Source organism: Borostomias antarcticus (genome assembly GCF_949987555.1).
Source record: "Borostomias antarcticus genome assembly, chromosome: 9".
In the NCBI taxonomy this organism is placed as follows: Eukaryota; Metazoa; Chordata; class Actinopteri; order Stomiiformes; family Stomiidae; genus Borostomias; species Borostomias antarcticus.
Window position 1 is genome coordinate 24,164,723 of NC_140242.1, and position 19,708 is coordinate 24,184,430.

The 19,708-nt window shown below is 43.4% G+C and overlaps 4 protein-coding genes across 4 annotated transcripts; 1 reads left to right on the top strand and 3 right to left on the bottom strand.

The window, feature by feature from the left end:
* Positions 1-823: 823 nt before the first annotated feature.
* On the bottom strand, positions 824-4,054 carry LOC311313274 (secernin-3-like). Its single transcript, XM_084443382.1, has 7 exons — positions 3,898-4,054; positions 3,480-3,661; positions 2,991-3,190; positions 2,675-2,887; positions 1,451-1,613; positions 1,139-1,319; positions 824-999 (listed from the first exon to the last, which is right to left on the bottom strand). Exons 1-7 carry the CDS (start codon positions 4,051-4,053, stop codon positions 844-846), a joined length of 1,251 nt encoding a protein of 416 aa, XP_084299508.1. The 5' UTR covers position 4,054; the 3' UTR covers positions 824-843.
* Positions 4,055-4,067: 13 nt separating this feature from the next.
* Positions 4,068-9,006, bottom strand: LOC311313273 (secernin-3-like). Its single transcript, XM_084443381.1, has 8 exons — positions 8,742-9,006; positions 8,340-8,497; positions 7,922-8,103; positions 7,433-7,632; positions 7,117-7,329; positions 5,893-6,055; positions 5,581-5,761; positions 4,068-5,441 (listed from the first exon to the last, which is right to left on the bottom strand). Exons 2-8 carry the CDS (start codon positions 8,493-8,495, stop codon positions 5,286-5,288), a joined length of 1,251 nt encoding a protein of 416 aa, XP_084299507.1. The 5' UTR covers positions 8,496-8,497; positions 8,742-9,006; the 3' UTR covers positions 4,068-5,285.
* Positions 9,007-9,198: 192 nt separating this feature from the next.
* On the top strand, positions 9,199-14,465 carry cirsr (corepressor of RBPJ and splicing regulator). The gene is made up of 10 exons (XM_084443423.1): positions 9,199-9,337; positions 9,952-10,046; positions 10,216-10,289; positions 10,415-10,428; positions 10,540-10,592; positions 10,683-10,731; positions 10,867-10,987; positions 11,852-11,958; positions 12,717-12,802; positions 12,999-14,465. The coding sequence occupies exons 1-10, from the start codon at positions 9,266-9,268 to the stop codon at positions 13,918-13,920; spliced, it is 1,593 nt and encodes a 530-aa protein (XP_084299549.1). The 5' UTR covers positions 9,199-9,265; the 3' UTR covers positions 13,921-14,465.
* Positions 14,466-17,102: 2,637 nt separating this feature from the next.
* Positions 17,103-19,007, bottom strand: sp9 (sp9 transcription factor; the record flags this gene model as incomplete). The annotated part of the gene is made up of 2 exons (XM_084443424.1): positions 17,103-18,401; positions 18,987-19,007. 2 exons carry the CDS (start codon positions 19,005-19,007, stop codon positions 17,103-17,105), a joined length of 1,320 nt encoding a protein of 439 aa, XP_084299550.1.
* Between the last annotated feature and the right edge of the window lie 701 nt (positions 19,008-19,708).

Sequence of the window (19,708 nt, forward strand, 5' to 3'; positions counted from 1 at the left end):
AAGTGTGCTGTATTATTCTGCAGCGTTATCTGAATGTTTTGAGGCAGCTATGGAGGGCTCGTCTGAGGACGACCTAAAGAGAGAGAGATACTTGATGCATTGAATGACAGAATAGTGATTTATCAATCAAAATGTATGCAATGACTGTGAGCTTTTTATTTGTTTGTCCGTGTGCACAGTTGCCTTAACAATGAATTTTTCCACTGGGATCAATACAGTACCTATTTGTCTTGGCTACGCTGTCTTGACATTTTGTGCTATGTTGGTACGATCTTTCTGACTAGGCGTCATGGAAGATTGTATTTTAGTTGTTTTATTTTAACTTGAAGTAGATTGAAACTGAATGTGCCATCTAACTGCAGGTAGGTCACTTCTCTGTTAGAGTTATGGATTTATGTTAGATTATTGTACTTAAACAATGTGGTGTTTAGTACTGTATAATGGAATGTGTTTGAGTCATATTATGCACACACCTTATGTGGTTCAAGCAAAGTTTGTTTAATGATTTGGCAAATGTATTTCTCATATCGCGGGCTAAAACTAAATGTATTATTCAAATTTGAAGCCAACTAGTCCTGCATCAAAACCTCTTTAGCAAATCAAAAGCTTTCCTTTCATCTATTCCAATGTCCTCCTCTGTATCTCTGTTCCTAAGTGAAGCATATTGTTTAGATTAATCAACAACCATTTCAAAAACAGATTGAACTGTCGTTAGTCATTTCTAAAACAGAATACATTCCTTAATGATTATCTGATACTCCAGGATTCCAGTTATCCTTCACTGTACTGTATGCCTGGGCTTGGTCATCTGAAAATCAGCCATTTTAGACATGAGAGCCCGATTCAAATTTTCATGTTCATCTCCTCCTGAACAGAGTTGGAGAACAGATGTACGACCTGTGTTGAGTCCTCAACTCCGTTAGACAGAAGCTTCTCCATCTCAGCCATGAAGTCTTTCTCTAGCTGTCTCATATTCTCTAAGATCTTCTTTCCTTTTTCCTAAGAGGAAAATAAATCAAAGTTAGATTCTCTTCTAAAGTATTCCATTTAAATGACCATTTAACTTTTAACATACTGTATCAGTATTGTTATTATTCTTTTATCAAGAGCACTAAATATTTGAGTTGTGGTTCTGGACCTTGGTGGTTTCAATGATGGCCGTCACCACCTCATGCTTGAGAAACAGAGGATGTTTGCGATCTGGCTTGCTCTGGAATCGAGGTTTCTTCTTCACAGGGTCATCGGACCCATAACTGGGAGAACACGTATGTTTCAGCTGCTTGATGTCGCTCACAAAGATGAAAGGTTTGAAAACAGACCTGTTGTATAACAGAGATTCTTACTTGCCATACATGGTATATGTAACATACATTGTCGAAGCGAGACAAATGATTTTTGACACGGCACAGTATAATGTGTAATGATGGCGCTGACAGGCTCCAGACCATACCTGTCGGGGTCAGGTGTGGCGGTGAAGTAGTGCACACCTGGCAGAGTGGGATCCCTGGGGACCACAGACACCATACTGCCTGTGGTCATGAACATCCCCTCCATGTTAATCCCACTCTCCTTGTCTCTGAGAATCTCCATCATGGTCTCAGCTGTGATGTGACCTACAGTACAGGAAAATACACAACCCATTCAACATGGTCAAATAATCTATATACAGAAAATACACAACCCCGTTCAACATGCTTGAATAATCTATATACAGAAAATACACAACCCTGTTAAACATGCTTGAATAATCTATATATACAGAAAATACACAGCCCCCTTCAACATGGTCCAGTAATCTATTTACAGAAAATACAAAACCCCATTAAACATGGTAAAATCACCTACATGACATATATAATAGACTGATAATCGACTGTCCATGGGTCTATGGATTCGCCCTTTCCTCACTGATGAAACGGCGCAGGTACTCATCCAGGCCCTGGTCATCTCCCGCCTGGACTACTGCAACTCCCTCTGTGCTGGGGCCCCAGCGTCAGCCATTAAACCTCTGGAACTTGTCCAGAAAGCCGCTGCTCGCCTGGTGTTCAACCACCCCAAATTCTCCCACACAACTTCCCTCCTCCGTTCCCTACACTGGCTCCCTGTAGCGGCTCGCATCCAGTTTAAAACTCTGGCGCTAACCTACAGGGCAATGAAAGGAACAGCCCCCTCGTACCTCCAGGCCATGGTCAAACCCTGCACCCCCTCCCGACCGCTACGCTCTGCTACCTCGGGGCGACTGGTTGCCCCGTCACTCCAAGGCCCCTGCGGTCGATCGACACGGTCATGGCTCTTCTCTGTCCTGGCCCCACAGTGGTGGAATGAACTGCTCACTGATGTCAGGACAGCAGAGTCGCTGCCCATCTTTCGTCGCAGGCTCAAAACTCATCTCTTCAAGAAGTACTACAACAATCCTCCCTCCTAAGCACTTATTGTATTGTACTGTATTGTATTGCACTGTACTTTAGATTGCTATTCTTGCCTTCAGCACTAGATTATGCTCTTAGTCACTTGTTTTAGAAAGAAGATGCACTTGTGAGTTCTGGCAAGTAGTAGTACATTGGCTTTTCCTACGTTAAATGTAATTATTGTTAGTCGCTTTGGATAAAAGCGTCTGCTAAATGACTGTAATGTAATTTAATGTAATGTCTACTCTCTGCATATTGTAACTAACCTTTGCTCTTCTCCAATAGATTTCGTCCTTCGCAATATCGGCTGCCAGAGGCCTCTATCCTGGCTGTTGTCATGAAGGAGTACACCTCGGCGAAACTGAACTGTGCCTTCCCATCCCACCAGCCTTGGCTCTGGGCATACGCCCTCATCCCAGGGTGCTCCTTGTCTATCCTGGTTGTTATGGAGTACTGGTTAGAGATGTTACGATATCCGTCTACAACAGAAACAGGATTTATTTTATTTTTTACTTCTGACATTTACGCTACTGTCAACTCACAGAATGTCCATCCTCAGTAGTCTATTCATTATCTGATCACCTTGCACTCTCTCTGCCGCCCAGTGCTTCCCCGCGGTCTCCAGCACCCACGCCTCCATCCTGTCCGAGATGAGGAAGCTGTTGTGGTAGGTGAAGCCACACTCGTCCTCCATGCAGTTCCCTCCCTGTCCATACTTCTCCAGCAGCTCTGTGATGACGTCCACAGCCTTCTCTGCAGAATCCGCTCTCTCCAATCCAAGTCTGTCAGATAAAGAGCCGCTGTACTACATAACTCAGTTGTATGTGGACTTGAGGTGCATTATGGTACATATTAGCTTTGTAAACGAGCAGGTGTAACCAAACTGTTTAGGCATGCATAGGATGCATGCATGGGATTAGAACCCGGGTCTCCCTCTTGGGAGGCGGAAGTGCTGACCGTTGCGCCAACAGGGACGTCCCTCTTGGAGGGACTGTCAGCGCTCCGTTGAGGAGTGAGTTTCACCAGCTACTCCACGTTTCACTCGGTTACATGGGCAGACGATCAACTCACCTGACCAGATCCATGCCCAAGAGGGCCTCCTCGTCGTCTGCGTTCTCCCGGCCCCACACTGCCTCGTTCCCAATACACACCTGGTGCTCGTTGGCACCCATCTCCGCCCCCCACAGCCAAGCTGGTCTGCTCAGAACAACAGCATAGGTGTGTGGGGCCTGCTCGATCTCAATGTATGTGCACTGGAGGAGGATGGAGGAGAGGCGAATAGCATTTTGATCATAATATGTGCATGTCAGAGCATCTAGTCTAAAGTTAAATTGCCCCAGATGAGCCAACCTGATATGCATGCACAGGTCTCTCATGTCACACCTACACCCCATAAGCACGACCTGCTGCTATGACTGGATTCCCACCATCTCCACAGCAGTAGAGGGGGATGGGGCATTTAAGAGTTGATTTTGGGACTTGGACCTACCTCAACTTTAGGCTCTGCATCATGGTCCTGGGCAGAGAAGTACACCACCTCCTGGACTTCATCACAAGGCCTGTCAGAGTTCTTCCCAAAGATGATGCGTTGTCCTTCGGTGGACGGGGGCAGAGCCACGAAGGTGTCACATGAAGACGGGTGCATCGCTGTTCAAATACAAAGCAGTGACAGCCATGGATAGGTTCCTACTGGCACTGGCAGTACTAGCTTTTAGGGCCGACTTGAAGAGTCTGCTGCTTTTTAAATTCTTAATATATAGTAATAATATGTGGTCATAGCATTCGTCACTGCACTCGTTTTTGTTGAAGCTGTCTAATTCAAGCTGCTCATGTTTTTGTTCTTTCTTTTGTAATGACAGCATTCTCAGCTGTCATAGACAGAAATTATAATGAATAGGTGACCAAACTGGTCTTGGTGATGGCTGGGATTATTTAATAACATTTCTCTGAGTGGTGAGTCAGGAGTTACAGGAGTTTTATCAACTACTAGATGCTTCAGTGTAATAAGTGGATCAGTCAGAACTCTGTAAATGTAAGTGTGCTGTATTATTCTGCAGCGTTATCTGAATGTTTTGAGGCAGCTATGGAGGGCTCGTCTGAGGACGACCTAAAGAGAGAGAGATACTTGATGCATTGAATGACAGAATAGTGATTTATCAATCAAAATGTATGCAATGACTGTGAGCTTTTTATTTGTTTGTCCGTGTGCACAGTTGCCTTAACAATGAATTTTTCCACTGGGATCAATACAGTACCTATTTGTCTTGGCTACGCTGTCTTGACATTTTGTGCTATGTTGGTACGATCTTTCTGACTAGGCGTCATGGAAGATTGTATTTTAGTTGTTTTATTTTAACTTGAAGTAGATTGAAACTGAATGTGCCATCTAACTGCAGGTAGGTCACTTCTCTGTTAGAGTTATGGATTTATGTTAGATTATTGTACTTAAACAATGTGGTGTTTAGTACTGTATAATGGAATGTGTTTGAGTCATATTATGCACACACCTTATGTGGTTCAAGCAAAGTTTGTTTAATGATTTGGCAAATGTATTTCTCATATCGCGGGCTAAAACTAAATGTATTATTCAAATTTGAAGCCAACTAGTCCTGCATCAAAACCTCTTTAGCAAATCAAAAGCTTTCCTTTCATCTATTCCAATGTCCTCCTCTGTATCTCTGTTCCTAAGTGAAGCATATTGTTTAGATTAATCAACAACCATTTCAAAAACAGATTGAACTGTCGTTAGTCATTTCTAAAACAGAATACATTCCTTAATGATTATCTGATACTCCAGGATTCCAGTTATCCTTCACTGTACTGTATGCCTGGGCTTGGTCATCTGAAAATCAGCCATTTTAGACATGAGAGCCCGATTCAAATTTTCATGTTCATCTCCTCCTGAACAGAGTTGGAGAACAGATGTACGACCTGTGTTGAGTCCTCAACTCCGTTAGACAGAAGCTTCTCCATCTCAGCCATGAAGTCTTTCTCTAGCTGTCTCATATTCTCTAAGATCTTCTTTCCTTTTTCCTAAGAGGAAAATAAATCAAAGTTAGATTCTCTTCTAAAGTATTCCATTTAAATGACCATTTAACTTTTAACATACTGTATCAGTATTGTTATTATTCTTTTATCAAGAGCACTAAATATTTGAGTTGTGGTTCTGGACCTTGGTGGTTTCAATGATGGCCGTCACCACCTCATGCTTGAGAAACAGAGGATGTTTGCGATCTGGCTTGCTCTGGAATCGAGGTTTCTTCTTCACAGGGTCATCGGACCCATAACTGGGAGAACACGTATGTTTCAGCTGCTTGATGTCGCTCACAAAGATGAAAGGTTTGAAAACAGACCTGTTGTATAACAGAGATTCTTACTTGCCATACATGGTATATGTAACATACATTGTCGAAGCGAGACAAATGATTTTTGACACGGCACAGTATAATGTGTAATGATGGCGCTGACAGGCTCCAGACCATACCTGTCGGGGTCAGGTGTGGCGGTGAAGTAGTGCACACCTGGCAGAGTGGGATCCCTGGGGACCACAGACACCATACTGCCTGTGGTCATGAACATCCCCTCCATGTTAATCCCACTCTCCTTGTCTCTGAGAATCTCCATCATGGTCTCAGCTGTGATGTGACCTACAGTACAGGAAAATACACAACCCATTCAACATGGTCAAATAATCTATATACAGAAAATACACAACCCCGTTCAACATGCTTGAATAATCTATATACAGAAAATACACAACCCTGTTAAACATGCTTGAATAATCTATATATACAGAAAATACACAGCCCCCTTCAACATGGTCCAGTAATCTATTTACAGAAAATACAAAACCCCATTAAACATGGTAAAATCACCTACATGACATATATAATAGACTGATAATCGACTGTCCATGGGTCTATGGATTCGCCCTTTCCTCACTGATGAAACGGCGCAGGTACTCATCCAGGCCCTGGTCATCTCCCGCCTGGACTACTGCAACTCCCTCTGTGCTGGGGCCCCAGCGTCAGCCATTAAACCTCTGGAACTTGTCCAGAAAGCCGCTGCTCGCCTGGTGTTCAACCACCCCAAATTCTCCCACACAACTTCCCTCCTCCGTTCCCTACACTGGCTCCCTGTAGCGGCTCGCATCCAGTTTAAAACTCTGGCGCTAACCTACAGGGCAATGAAAGGAACAGCCCCCTCGTACCTCCAGGCCATGGTCAAACCCTGCACCCCCTCCCGACCGCTACGCTCTGCTACCTCGGGGCGACTGGTTGCCCCGTCACTCCAAGGCCCCTGCGGTCGATCGACACGGTCATGGCTCTTCTCTGTCCTGGCCCCACAGTGGTGGAATGAACTGCTCACTGATGTCAGGACAGCAGAGTCGCTGCCCATCTTTCGTCGCAGGCTCAAAACTCATCTCTTCAAGAAGTACTACAACAATCCTCCCTCCTAAGCACTTATTGTATTGTACTGTATTGTATTGCACTGTACTTTAGATTGCTATTCTTGCCTTCAGCACTAGATTATGCTCTTAGTCACTTGTTTTAGAAAGAAGATGCACTTGTGAGTTCTGGCAAGTAGTAGTACATTGGCTTTTCCTACGTTAAATGTAATTATTGTTAGTCGCTTTGGATAAAAGCGTCTGCTAAATGACTGTAATGTAATTTAATGTAATGTCTACTCTCTGCATATTGTAACTAACCTTTGCTCTTCTCCAATAGATTTCGTCCTTCGCAATATCGGCTGCCAGAGGCCTCTATCCTGGCTGTTGTCATGAAGGAGTACACCTCGGCGAAACTGAACTGTGCCTTCCCATCCCACCAGCCTTGGCTCTGGGCATACGCCCTCATCCCAGGGTGCTCCTTGTCTATCCTGGTTGTTATGGAGTACTGGTTAGAGATGTTACGATATCCGTCTACAACAGAAACAGGATTTATTTTATTTTTTACTTCTGACATTTACGCTACTGTCAACTCACAGAATGTCCATCCTCAGTAGTCTATTCATTATCTGATCACCTTGCACTCTCTCTGCCGCCCAGTGCTTCCCCGCGGTCTCCAGCACCCACGCCTCCATCCTGTCCGAGATGAGGAAGCTGTTGTGGTAGGTGAAGCCACACTCGTCCTCCATGCAGTTCCCTCCCTGTCCATACTTCTCCAGCAGCTCTGTGATGACGTCCACAGCCTTCTCTGCAGAATCCGCTCTCTCCAATCCAAGTCTGTCAGATAAAGAGCCGCTGTACTACATAACTCAGTTGTATGTGGACTTGAGGTGCATTATGGTACATATTAGCTTTGTAAACGAGCAGGTGTAACCAAACTGTTTAGGCATGCATAGGATGCATGCATGGGATTAGAACCCGGGTCTCCCTCTTGGGAGGCGGAAGTGCTGACCGTTGCGCCAACAGGGACGTCCCTCTTGGAGGGACTGTCAGCGCTCCGTTGAGGAGTGAGTTTCACCAGCTACTCCACGTTTCACTCGGTTACATGGGCAGACGATCAACTCACCTGACCAGATCCATGCCCAAGAGGGCCTCCTCGTCGTCTGCGTTCTCCCGGCCCCACACTGCCTCGTTCCCAATACACACCTGGTGCTCGTTGGCACCCATCTCCGCCCCCCACAGCCAAGCTGGTCTGCTCAGAACAACAGCATAGGTGTGTGGGGCCTGCTCGATCTCAATGTATGTGCACTGGAGGAGGATGGAGGAGAGGCGAATAGCATTTTGATCATAATATGTGCATGTCAGAGCATCTAGTCTAAAGTTAAATTGCCCCAGATGAGCCAACCTGATATGCATGCACAGGTCTCTCATGTCACACCTACACCCCATAAGCACGACCTGCTGCTATGACTGGATTCCCACCATCTCCACAGCAGTAGAGGGGGATGGGGCATTTAAGAGTTGATTTTGGGACTTGGACCTACCTCAACTTTAGGCTCTGCATCATGGTCCTGGGCAGAGAAGTACACCACCTCCTGGACTTCATCACAAGGCCTGTCAGAGTTCTTCCCAAAGATGATGCGTTGTCCTTCGGTGGACGGGGGCAGAGCCACGAAGGTGTCACATGAAGACGGGTGCATCGCTGTTCAAATACAAAGCAGTGACAGCCATGGATAGGTTCCTATCTTGGCAGGTTACAGATTTATTTATGTTGTTGTGTTAATTGAAGGCAGCAGCTCTAAAGTAATGTCCCTTACAAGCCCGGCCATGTTCATGGCACTGCCACTGGACTTGTAAGTTAATGTCCCAGCTAGCAGGCTTTGCCTGGATGAACCCGTTACAGTAGCTAATAATAACTGTGGCTTAGATCGAAGTGGTCACTTTACCTGTTGTTGTGACTGCAGTCAATAAATTGAACCACGATTCGAAACCAGAAGATAGGTGGTGGTGCCCTCTGTATCCATGAAACAACACAGTGTCAATCTTACTTTCCTTTCATAGTCCGTTCGAGGTACACATTTCTGGGAAGTTATGAAATATGTTATAGACGCCGGCGTTGCACCACCTAGCCGGCAGGGGAGGAGCGCGTGGTCATCTTAATCGCATGAAGTCAAATAGCTGTCGTTAGATTGTGTCACGGGTTCGTAGGTTGGTTACAGTGAGTTTATATATTGTTATATATGTTTTGAGGTTTTTTGAGTTTCATTTGGAGTACGTGCTAGATAAAGTACAAAACCCGTGATCCTGAGTGAATGCGATCGAGTGAACCTTTTCCAAGTGCACATGCCCAGTGTGAGGAACTCTGAACCGGAAAAGCAATGTGCTCGCATTGCGTTTGTTTACGTCTGCATCAGTTCCGTTAGCGCTAGAAGAGCAAGAAAAACTATTTAATTTAACCCCCTAGTCAACCATGGGGAAGTCTTTTGCTAATTTCATGTGCAAGAAGGACTTTCATCCTGCATCGAAGTCAAACATCAAAAAAGTAGGTGCCTTGAGTTTTGCTGGATAAGCTAGCTAATGTGCTAGCTTGCTACTGATTTAGCTTAGTATAGCTAGCTAGCTAACGTTAGCATAGCCATGGCCCCTCCTAGCAGCTCGTATGATTGACGAATATGCTACTAACCAGCTAACGTTAGGCTAGCTAGATTAACGATATCGGCTATTTGGTAAACACCTGTGATAACTAAATGATCATTACACGGTTAGCTACATTACTTCATGATTTGATTGTAGAGTTATTGTTCACGCGTTACTAGCTAGTAGCTAGTACCGATTAGCTAGTGTGCAGTAGGCTAGTTAGTCTAACGTTAAATTGCCCCGGATGAGGACGGAAACCTTGACTTTATCATTCTATCTAGTAAAAGTGAGTCCTCTTCATTTACATTTACATTTACAATTTGTCCTGCTTTTTGTTTAAATGTCTATAATGACTTGCTTTTTGTTTTAATGCTTTTAATTTGTCCTGCCTTTTGTTTTAAATGTCTATAATGTCTTGCTTTTTGTTTTAATGCTTTTAATGTCTCATGTAAAGCACCTTGAATTGCCCTGTGGCTGAAATGTGCTATATAAATAAACTTGCCTTGCCTTGCCTTACAGGTATGGATAGCAGAGCAGAAATTAACCTTCGAGAAGAAGAAGCAAGAGGATCTTTTGCAGTCTTACTTAAAAGAACAAGACACCTACAACAACAGGTATGATGCCAGCTATACCATAGCCAACGTTAGCTTGCAAGCCAAGTTACTCCAGATGCTTAGACTTCCTAGATTTGCTAGTTACAGGTTTCTGTTGAGTTATGGAGATAGCTAGATGGATGAAGATGAGGTATGTGAATAGATATTCTGTTTAAAATGTCTTGCCTAGGTTATTGATGGGTGATGACCGTGTCAAAAATGGTCTCAATTTCATGTATGAGGCACCACCTGGGGCATCTAAAGGTAACTGCAATGATATCTGGTACATTAGATGTGCATTTTGTTATTTTTCTAACAAGATGGTAAGAAACCGTGCCTCTGACCTCTTAACCTTTTTTTTCTCCCACATTCAACCCTCTGGTGAACAGAGGAGACAAAAGAGGTAAACTTCAATAGTTCTATCAGAGGAGGTTTCTTGGCTGTGGGAGCTCATTAATGCATCTACAGCCTGCAGCAGCCACACAAATACACTGTTTGTTTTGCTTCCTCTCAGGAGGGAGAGTCAGAGTACAAGTTTGAGTGGCAGAAGGTGGCTCCTCGAGAGAAGTAAATATGTTATTCTAAACACAACTTTTTCTCATTAGTTGGCCTATCATCATTTAATTAATTAATTTACGTTTTCCCTCACGCATTTAGGTATGCTAAGGATGACATGAATGTTAGAGATCAGCCATTTGGGATTCAGGTGAGTATAGTGACTTGCATATTTATGACTCAAACTGCCTCACTAGTATTTGTCATATCAAAGGACAATTACTGGCTTCCATTGACTTTGCTTTGACTGTTGCAATCAGGTAAATTAATTAGCAGTTTTTCTTAGGTTCGCAATGTGAGATGCATCAAGTGTCACAAATGGGGCCATGTGAACACGGACAGAGAGTGCCCTCTCTTCGGCCTCTCAGGCATCAACGCCAGCTCGGTGGCCACAGAGGAAGCTGCTGGTAAGTTATGTCTCTTACCATCTGCCTTGATTGTCCTTGGTCTTTCCAAAGGGCTCACCACATGGAGGTCATTACTTTAGCAGACGCTTTTGACGCTCAGTGTACTACTACTCGCCAAAATTCACAAACGCATCTCCTTTCTAAACAAGTGACTAAGAGCATAATCTAGTGCTAAAGCCAAAGTGCAAGAATAAGATAATATGGAGGTTACAGTATACAGTTGATCATATTCATAGTTTATGAAATATCTATAAACTTGTCTTCTGTCATCCCATTGTCATCATCAGTGTGATATTATCTTGTTAACTCAAAATGTGTAATGTGTGCGCGGAAGGCATAGGATGATGTTCACCTGATGGTCAAGAATTTCAATTTCACCGTTTAATATGCATTCCAATTATCTATAATGATATAAAATTAACCAGCAGAAATATCAAGGACCCATCAAAAAAACGTTCAATATCAACCATGGGCGTTTGGTATTTGCGGGTGTTTGGAAAGTCCCTGCGTGGCAACAGTGACTGGCTTCTCTCTCCTCTGGCATTCTCTAGACTCCAGCAGTTGGGAAGTTGAGTAGTAGTAATGTTTTTTCTCGGGTAGAGTCCAGCGCAGGGTTGTGATGGTGGTGTGCTGTAATGGCGCCCCTCCTGTGCCAGGAGAACAATGCAATTATTGTGTATTCTGATCCCCTAACTGCTGCTGGGGAGAGAATGATATTGTATGATTTGTTCAGCCAGAAGACGAGTGAGTTGATTTGGTGTCCCTTTCGCTTAACAAAGCCGCCCCTGAATCCCCCACTGCGGAGGCAGTCGCTGGTATAGGCAGACATCAATGGGACCTTAAGGCTGTGATTTGTGCTAACAGGTCCATCGATGCACCCCTCCGAGTTAATGGCAGAGATGCGGAACAGTGGGTTTGCCCTGAAAAAATGTGTCCTTGGGAGAAATTCTACTGTTTGTGATCCATTGCAGGTAATCACATGTACACACATAGACACACACACATACACAAACACACATATATACACACACACACACACACACACTGCATCTGGTGCCACTGCCCCACCCCCTGCAGAGCAGCCCTATCTATGGCAGATCCCTGGTCTAAATGTGATTGCTGAAAAGTGGCCAATTATCAGAGGAAACCACAGAGCCATTCCAGTCTGGGCAAGTTTCGTCAAGTGGGAAGATGTGATTAAACTAACTGCTAAGATTATAGGACTGTAGAAAGATGCAACACTATAAAGTTTATAATTTCCCCCTAAGCAGCATTCCCTTTCTTGCATTCTTCACCTTCAGCCATGTTTGAGGTCCCTTCTAACTTCTGAACATGCGTGATGTGATTTTGTCACCCACAGGACTATGTTGAACATGTGTGATGTGGATCTGTCACCTACAGGACTATGTTGAACATGTGTGATGTGAATCTGTCACCTACAGGACTATGTTGAACATGTGTGATGTGAATCTGTCACCTACAGGACTATGTTGAACATGTGTGATGTGAATCTGTCACCTACAGGACTATGTTGAACATGTGTGATGTGAATCTGTCACCTACAGGACTATGTTGAACATGTGTGATGTGAATCTGTCACATACAGGACTATGTTGAGCATGTGTGATGTGAATCTGTCACCTACAGGACTATATTGAACATGTGTGATGTGAATCTGTCACCTACAGAACTATGTTGAACATGTGTGATGTGAATCTGTCACCTACAGGACTATGTTGCCAGTGAGGAGGAAGAGGATCCTGAGGTGGAGTTCCTGAAGTCATTGACCACCAAACAGAAACAGAAGCTTCTCAGGTAGGAATAGAGAACAATGGACATATTCATGTGTGTATAATGTGCAGATTGTAAGATAACACAAGGGAGGTTGCATGTAATTAATGGATTAACTCTGACTCATTTAGGGATTTTAGAGACATTTGTGCATTTTATTGAAGTGCAATATGGCCAAACTTCAGGTAACATATATCTATTCCTGTTGTTGTTGTTAAAGGAAACTTGACCGTCTTGAAACGAAGGAAGAGAAGAAGAAGAGCAAAAAGCAGAAGAAGAAGCAGAAGAAGAAGAACAAAAGAAAGCAGAAGAGAAAACAGGAAAGCGGTGATTCCTCCAGCGACTCCTCCGAGAGCAGCAGCAGCGACAGCGAGTCAGACGAGCCTCGGAAGAGGAAGAGGAAGAGCAAGAGAAAAGACTCCAGCAGTGACCGCAGCACTGAGAGCGAGAGCAGGGTCAGGGGTCAAACGAGGGGCTGGTCTCACAGGAGCAGGTCGCGCAGCCCTCAGCCCCCACAGAAGCAGCCGAAAGAGGAGGCCAGAGAGGACAGGGCAGCCAGGACAGAAGCCGGCCACAGAGAGAACAGACAGCCCAGCGCAGAGCGGAGGAGGAGGGAGGACGAAGGTCAGGAGAGACACCAGCACAACAGCAGGAGGAGCAGGGAGGAGAGAGACAGGGAGGAGAGAGACGGTAATAAAGACGGTAGTCAAGGTGCGGGGAAACCTACAAAAGAGAGGAACAGAAGTGAGAGAAAAGATGGAGCAAAGGATGCAGCTCCTGAGAGGAGGAGCAGAGAGAGAGGGGGAGAAACAGGAGGCAGAGGGAGGAGCAGGAGCAAGGACAGGGCAAAGGAAAGAGGAGTAAGAGAGAGGAGGAGCAGTAGCAGAGATGGAGGGAGAGAAAAAGGAGAAAGAAGGAGTAGGAGCAGAGATGGAGGGAGAGAAAAGGGAGAAAGAAGGAGTAGGAGCAGAGATGGAGGGAGAGAAAAGGGAGAAAGAAGGAGTAGGAGCAGAGATAGAGGGAGAGAAAAAGGAGAAAGAAGGAGTAGGAGCAAAGATAGAGGGAGAGAAAGGAGTAGAAGCAGAAGTGTGGCCAGGGAGAGAGGAGCTCGTAGTCGTGATAGAGGAGAAGGAAAGCACTGACAGGTGTTTTCAAAGTCTTTATTAATCATCTCTTATTTTGCTGATCCTTTGCAAAAGGAATATTTTTTAAAACAATTTGTAATGTTTTCAAATGTGTGTATGGTCATTCTCAAGCTACTAGTAGGTTAAACAGTGAACAAAGAGGTTGAAAGACAACATTATCGCCCATTGCTCAAAGTGGTTCATTGGCCAGATTATTTGTACAGGTCTCTGTTTTTCCCAGCAGAGGGCAGCATTACACCTAAAATAACTTAAATCATACCTGATTTGTCTGATTATAGGAAAGGCTGTGAATTTGAAATTATTGCATCTATACTCTAGTGTGATATAGGCCTGCCTAACCATCTAAAATTGGAAAGCATACTATTATTATTCTGTTCTAAATCGGAAACAAAATTATTTGTGGTTAAATGTCTATTAGTGTTTTCCCAATGTATTTGAAATACATCAGTACATATTGCAAAAGTTATATCAAGTTTGATGGACCAATGACCAAAGACTAGAGATTATATATTGTTTTGGAACAGATTATACTCATTAATGATGCGGGCTGTTGAATAAACTTCAGATAATACATGCTGAACTGCATTTTAATCTTTTGAGTAGTCTACCTGTTGAATTTATTTGTAGGAAATAGTATAAAATGATGTAGCTTGATAACGTCAAAAATAAATTCAGGACGTGACGAATGATAAATATTGATCATTAGTCCTATATTGATCAGGTGTTGAAAGATCTATCATGTATGATACTGATACAATTTATTTTAGTTTAACCCCCCCCCCCCCCCCTCCCTCCTTAAATTATATGACATATTAGGCTATTTAGTGCAGTAATCATTATTATGACAAATGCTTATATGACCTTACATCCTGAAGCTAAATGATGGACATCGCATGACCCTTGGGACAAGAAAAGAATGGCGGGAGTGAAATGTGTCCTTAGTCCCGCAAAGTCGAGCTGGATCTCTTTTCTTTGATCTCCTTTATTGTGGCTTGAAAACAAAGATGAATTCTGCCTGATACTCAGCGAGAGGACATTCCAAGGAAACTCAACAAAGCGGTAACTGACAGCCCTGCCCGTCCGCAACCCCAGGCGTCTCACACCCCTTCGCATTTAGACGCACTAAATCTTGTTTATTTTTGTTGCCATGTAATTGTGAGCTCACGAATTACTCCACAGAACTAATACGTTTCCATCTCATGAAAATGAAACGAAATATGCATAAGTTTGCGTTGAAGTTAGAAAAAAAAAAATTAAATTAGAAATATTTTGTTTTGCCAATTTGGTTAAAATTAAAAAGCTTTTAATTTAGTCTACATTAGGGCCTACAATTGGCGATTGCGCTTGTCAAATCTTTGCGAAAAGGGTTGCAAAGTCTAGGCTTGTTTGTCTGATTTTCAGCAATATTGAGTGTGAAGATCTGTTGCAGTCTTTTACAATTAAGGATGCTTAAAATGTATTTTTCCAATTTAATATTTGATATTTTCAGGCCTACACGTTTGTTAAAAATTGAACAGGCCATTCTAATGATTTATTTTGCCTACTTTAATATGTCCTCAAAATTTGCCTGAAACCCGCCACACAAAAGGAAATGAAAATGATTTTCTTCTATTGCCTTCTGGTCAATTGAGCGTCCTCCGGAGGAGGTTGTCTAGATGAGCCGCCTGTCCCTGAAGTATTCCCAGGCCCGGGCTCACGCTGTAATTATTCCTCGGGTTTTTCTTTGAGATCGGACGCTGCACTGGGCAAGCACAAAGAGCCAGAGAGCATCCTTGAACCCTTTCAACACGGGGCCACTGATATTCAAATAACACGCAGGCACCATTTGACTGCGCTGCGACAAGAGCATTTCTAATTCATCATTTGCATATGGCTTTTTGCCCCTTCCTTTTTTAGAAGTTTAGAAACAGCTCCCATAACATCCAGAGCAGCTAATCACGCGTTCTCCTTATTCTGAAGTTTAGAAACAGTTCCCATAACATCCAGAGCTAAACATGCTTTCTCCTTATTCTGAAGTTTAGAAACAGTTCCCATAACGTTCAGCGCAGCTAAATATGCTTTCTCCTTATTCTTTGACTGCCATCTCTCCGTTTGACATGCAAATTAAAGCAGTTAATTTGGACAATTAAAATAAATATTCAGGGGGCCTTTGTCATCTACCCCCCTCGGAAACCCCCAGATAAAGTAAAACTGAACAAATGATGTCTCAGAGATTAATTAGATATTTGATAAGACACGAATCCCTAATCGCAAATACAAGACACATGGGGCTGTGATGTGCTCCAAGTCATAATTAATACCATTTAACAAGATTTTCATTTGGGCATGAAATGTCTTTTCCGGGGCATTAACTATTGATTTATTCCCCAGAGAAAATGCACGTGAAGGTGCGATTGGCTATATCAGCAATCTCAGATTGATTGAAACACACCTTTTCACACTGAGCAGTCATAGGCCATCTATGATTTATGTACTAAAATACATTTTCTTTGTATATAATTTATTTTATTTCGTATCTTTTGTTGCCAAATGAAAAAATGTGACATAAAAACGGAAACATTGCCATCACACGACTACAGGCTCAGATTTGTAGATCTTTTTAATTATGACAAAATGAAAGGCTTATACGTGTGACTCTATACAGGTAAACATTTATATATATATTTTAGCAAAGAAATAAAATGGTTAACTGATTTTAAAAAGCTGTGTACATACATAGGCCTATCCACAAAGTGCGTCAAAAGTAAACTCCCTGATTTTCAGGTTCCCAAACACGAATAAAACAATCATAATTAACATTTACATGAAAATAATACATTGTCTGTCCTCAATATTGTACATGATGATGGCAACTTACATGGTCCAACCAAGTTAATTTTGAGTAGTGCACCCTCACGCACTTATCCGTGCAAAGAGTCGTCCATTCATTTTGGAGTTGACAGCTTGAGTTAGTGAAAAATAATTATAATAATATTTTCCATTTTGTTTGTCGGTTAATTACGAATCAAACATTCGATCATATCGGAACAGTTTTTGTTTTCAAATACCTATTTTGCTTAATTTGGAATAATTGCCTCATATTCTAAAAATCTTATGTGTATTGTCTTTCAAACCCGTTTACATGTGCAGTCTTTGATGTTGGTGTGCAGTGAGTTCTTTAGGTCATTCAAATGAGTCATTCAGGGCTCGTCGTGAGGAGATGGTTCCTTGACCGTGATTCTGGGGTTTACCCCGTCTAAAATGAGTTCTGGGGATTCAGACCTCGGCGTCTCCAGGTTACTGGTGTCGGTGTCACTGTCGCTTCCTTTTTTGCTTCCTCCGCCGGCAGTGTGCGTTTTAATGTGCTTGCTCAAATGGTCGCTCCTCATAAAACGCTTGTTGCATACTGGACAAGCAAACCTTTTCTCGCCGGTGTGTGTGCGAAGGTGTCTCTGAAGTTCATCGGATCTGGTAAATCTTTTGCCACAAAATAGCCAATTGCAAACAAAGGGGCGCTCGCCAGTATGCCATCTCAAATGGGCTTTGAGGTGAGACGTTTTTCCATACACCTTACCACAACCGGGTATGTGGCAACTGTGAAGTCCTTTTCTCCGGAGACTGGCCCCCGCGGGCCCCAGACGCTCAGCCTCCTGACAGTTGGGACAGTCGCATGTTGCTCTGCCGGAATACCTCCTTGATGACCTGGAGGAGCTGCTTATTCCTGAACTACCGCCTGAAATCATGGCGTTGGCAGCAGATGCGTCCGTATACGTTGGAATGACTGTCTTGAAACCCTCTTGTGTTAACAGGTGTTGGCTAGTTGATAAGAGATGAGATGCCGTGGGACTTATACCGGTGGAGCTGAATGCCGAGTGTGTCAACGTGGAGAAATCGGGGTTGTAGCCACTGAGTTGCGAGTGTATGGCTTGTGGTGTCCCGGAGTGCAGGGAGGTCTGCAGTGCGCCTGTGGGGTTCTGGACCTCGAGCCACGAGCCAGGGTTGGTGTGAACGTCCCACCACGAGGACGCGCCGTTCGCAACCTCGCCAGAGATAGTTGAGTGGAAACCAGACTTGTACCACGACTCATAGGGATGTGCCATCCCTACCCGCGGGTAGAGGGTATCTGCAGATGTGTGAACTTTTGAGATGAAAGCTGATTGCCCGGACTCTTGCGATGTAACACTCGCCGAATTGGAGAACAGGCTGCTGTACTCTGTTGAAAACGCCGAGGACGTCGGGGAGGTGGACGCTAAGCAAAACGCGCTGTTCCCCGTGCCACTAGTTGAGGTTAGTCCGGTCGATCCGCGGCTCGTTGCTACAGTGAATCCAGGGAGACTGGATCCTAAATTGCAACTAGAGGATGATCTTTTCCAGGGATGAAATCCACCTTTGGAAAAAGCACTGGTGTCTGGCAGAGAGGTAAGAGAACTGGTGTTACCAATTTTGTTACAGGTTGCAGCCAGCATTGCTAGAGGGGTAGTTCCAAATCGTGGTTCTTCCTGAAATGAGAAAAGTTCTTGATTTTAAGTAGTGTAAAGAAAACAACAGTTATTGATTCAGAGTAGCCTACTACAAACAATAATTAACTCTTCTCTATGAAGAAATTCGAGTGTACACAAAGAATGCTTCCATCTGGTATACAGAAAGTCTCAATTACTGTGCTAGCAATGTTGTGTTGGATACGTGAGTGTTTGTGCGTTATAAAATGTATAACCCACTGTTACAACGAATGTTTATCAAAGAGTGTTACCAACAGGATGGAAATATAACCAAATTAACTGTCACAATGCCGAAATAATGCAATTAAGAAGGTAGAGTTCACCCTACGTTTGTCTTTAAAAGTTTTCTCGTATAGTTGCTGTGTGATATTTTTTCTATGCAGCACCAAACAACCTGTTACAAACTACTTTTGATAATATAACATCTGCACATCTACTCAACGCAATATCCAATATCAACAAAGTTCAACGTCAAAACAGATGTTAGGATCTAAGCCTACACTTTCAGCAATGACGACGTTCTGGGAAGTAGGCTATAGACTAACTATCCAACTTTTACGCACGAAATGAGAAAAGAACACTTACCCCAAGTATAGACGTAGCCATATCCAGGGCCTGTGCTATGTTGAAACTCACAGTTGTTTACAATAATGTACGTTTCCAATTTGATCCAAGCTCAGTGCTTTTCTGAAGTCACACGGTTTCTCTCTTGGCTCGGAGCTCCCACACTACCTAGTTGTACAGCGCTCGTTCTTTGAAGTACAGCTGGCAAGAGCTCGCAGCCAATCTAAGCTCTATATTCCTGGCAGGGGGCTGAAGTCAGCCAATGAGAGATTCGGCCATGGACAGAAACGCTAAAAGCTGCATGTCAATCATTATCTGTTGTGCAGCTCTGACTGTCATGCAAGATACGATTTGGTGTTTTTTTTTTAATACATTTTATGTAGCCTATTCTCCCATCAAGTTCAATGTCTCCTTTCATTGTAGAACCGAGCTCATATTGGTGTAAGCCTGTCCTCTCCAACAGGTAAGCACCTGATATGATTTACTTTAGGACATTTTCATAGCGTAAAAGTGTTTAATACTGTATATAGGCTACTTTACTTTTCGTAAACCATTAGAAATGTTAAATATAGGTTCTCGTAGCACACGTACCGTACTGTATTTGCCTGTGTTGATATGTCGTGGAGTCTTAAATGGTCACATGTGCTTAACACATTTTGGTTTTAGATCGATGTCCGTTATAATAGCTGTTATGTTCACATTTCTAAAGGTATACCTGGTGTACTTTCAGGATAGGCCAAGGC

What these genes read in the sequence shown, in the direction of transcription:
- LOC311313274 (XM_084443382.1), bottom strand. Translation starts at nt 4,053, where the DNA reads ATGCACCCGTCTTCATGTGACACCTTCGTGGCTCTGCCCCCGTCCACC. An exon ending in TCTATTGGAGAAGAGCAAAG is followed by an intron (nt 1,614 to 2,674) that starts GTTAGTTACAAT and finishes CCTGTACTGTAG; the next exon opens with GTCACATCACAGCTGAGACC. An exon ending in GCCACACCTGACCCCGACAG is followed by an intron (nt 1,320 to 1,450) that starts GTATGGTCTGGA and finishes GTTATACAACAG; the next exon opens with GTCTGTTTTCAAACCTTTCA.
- LOC311313273 (XM_084443381.1), bottom strand. Translation starts at nt 8,495, where the DNA reads ATGCACCCGTCTTCATGTGACACCTTCGTGGCTCTGCCCCCGTCCACC. An exon ending in GGCGGCAGAGAGAGTGCAAG is followed by an intron (nt 7,330 to 7,432) that starts GTGATCAGATAA and finishes TTTCTGTTGTAG; the next exon opens with ACGGATATCGTAACATCTCT. An exon ending in GCCACACCTGACCCCGACAG is followed by an intron (nt 5,762 to 5,892) that starts GTATGGTCTGGA and finishes GTTATACAACAG; the next exon opens with GTCTGTTTTCAAACCTTTCA.
- cirsr (XM_084443423.1), top strand. Translation starts at nt 9,266, where the DNA reads ATGGGGAAGTCTTTTGCTAATTTCATGTGCAAGAAGGACTTTCATCCT. An exon ending in CGAAGTCAAACATCAAAAAA is followed by an intron (nt 9,338 to 9,951) that starts GTAGGTGCCTTG and finishes CTTGCCTTACAG; the next exon opens with GTATGGATAGCAGAGCAGAA. An exon ending in ATCAGCCATTTGGGATTCAG is followed by an intron (nt 10,732 to 10,866) that starts GTGAGTATAGTG and finishes AGTTTTTCTTAG; the next exon opens with GTTCGCAATGTGAGATGCAT.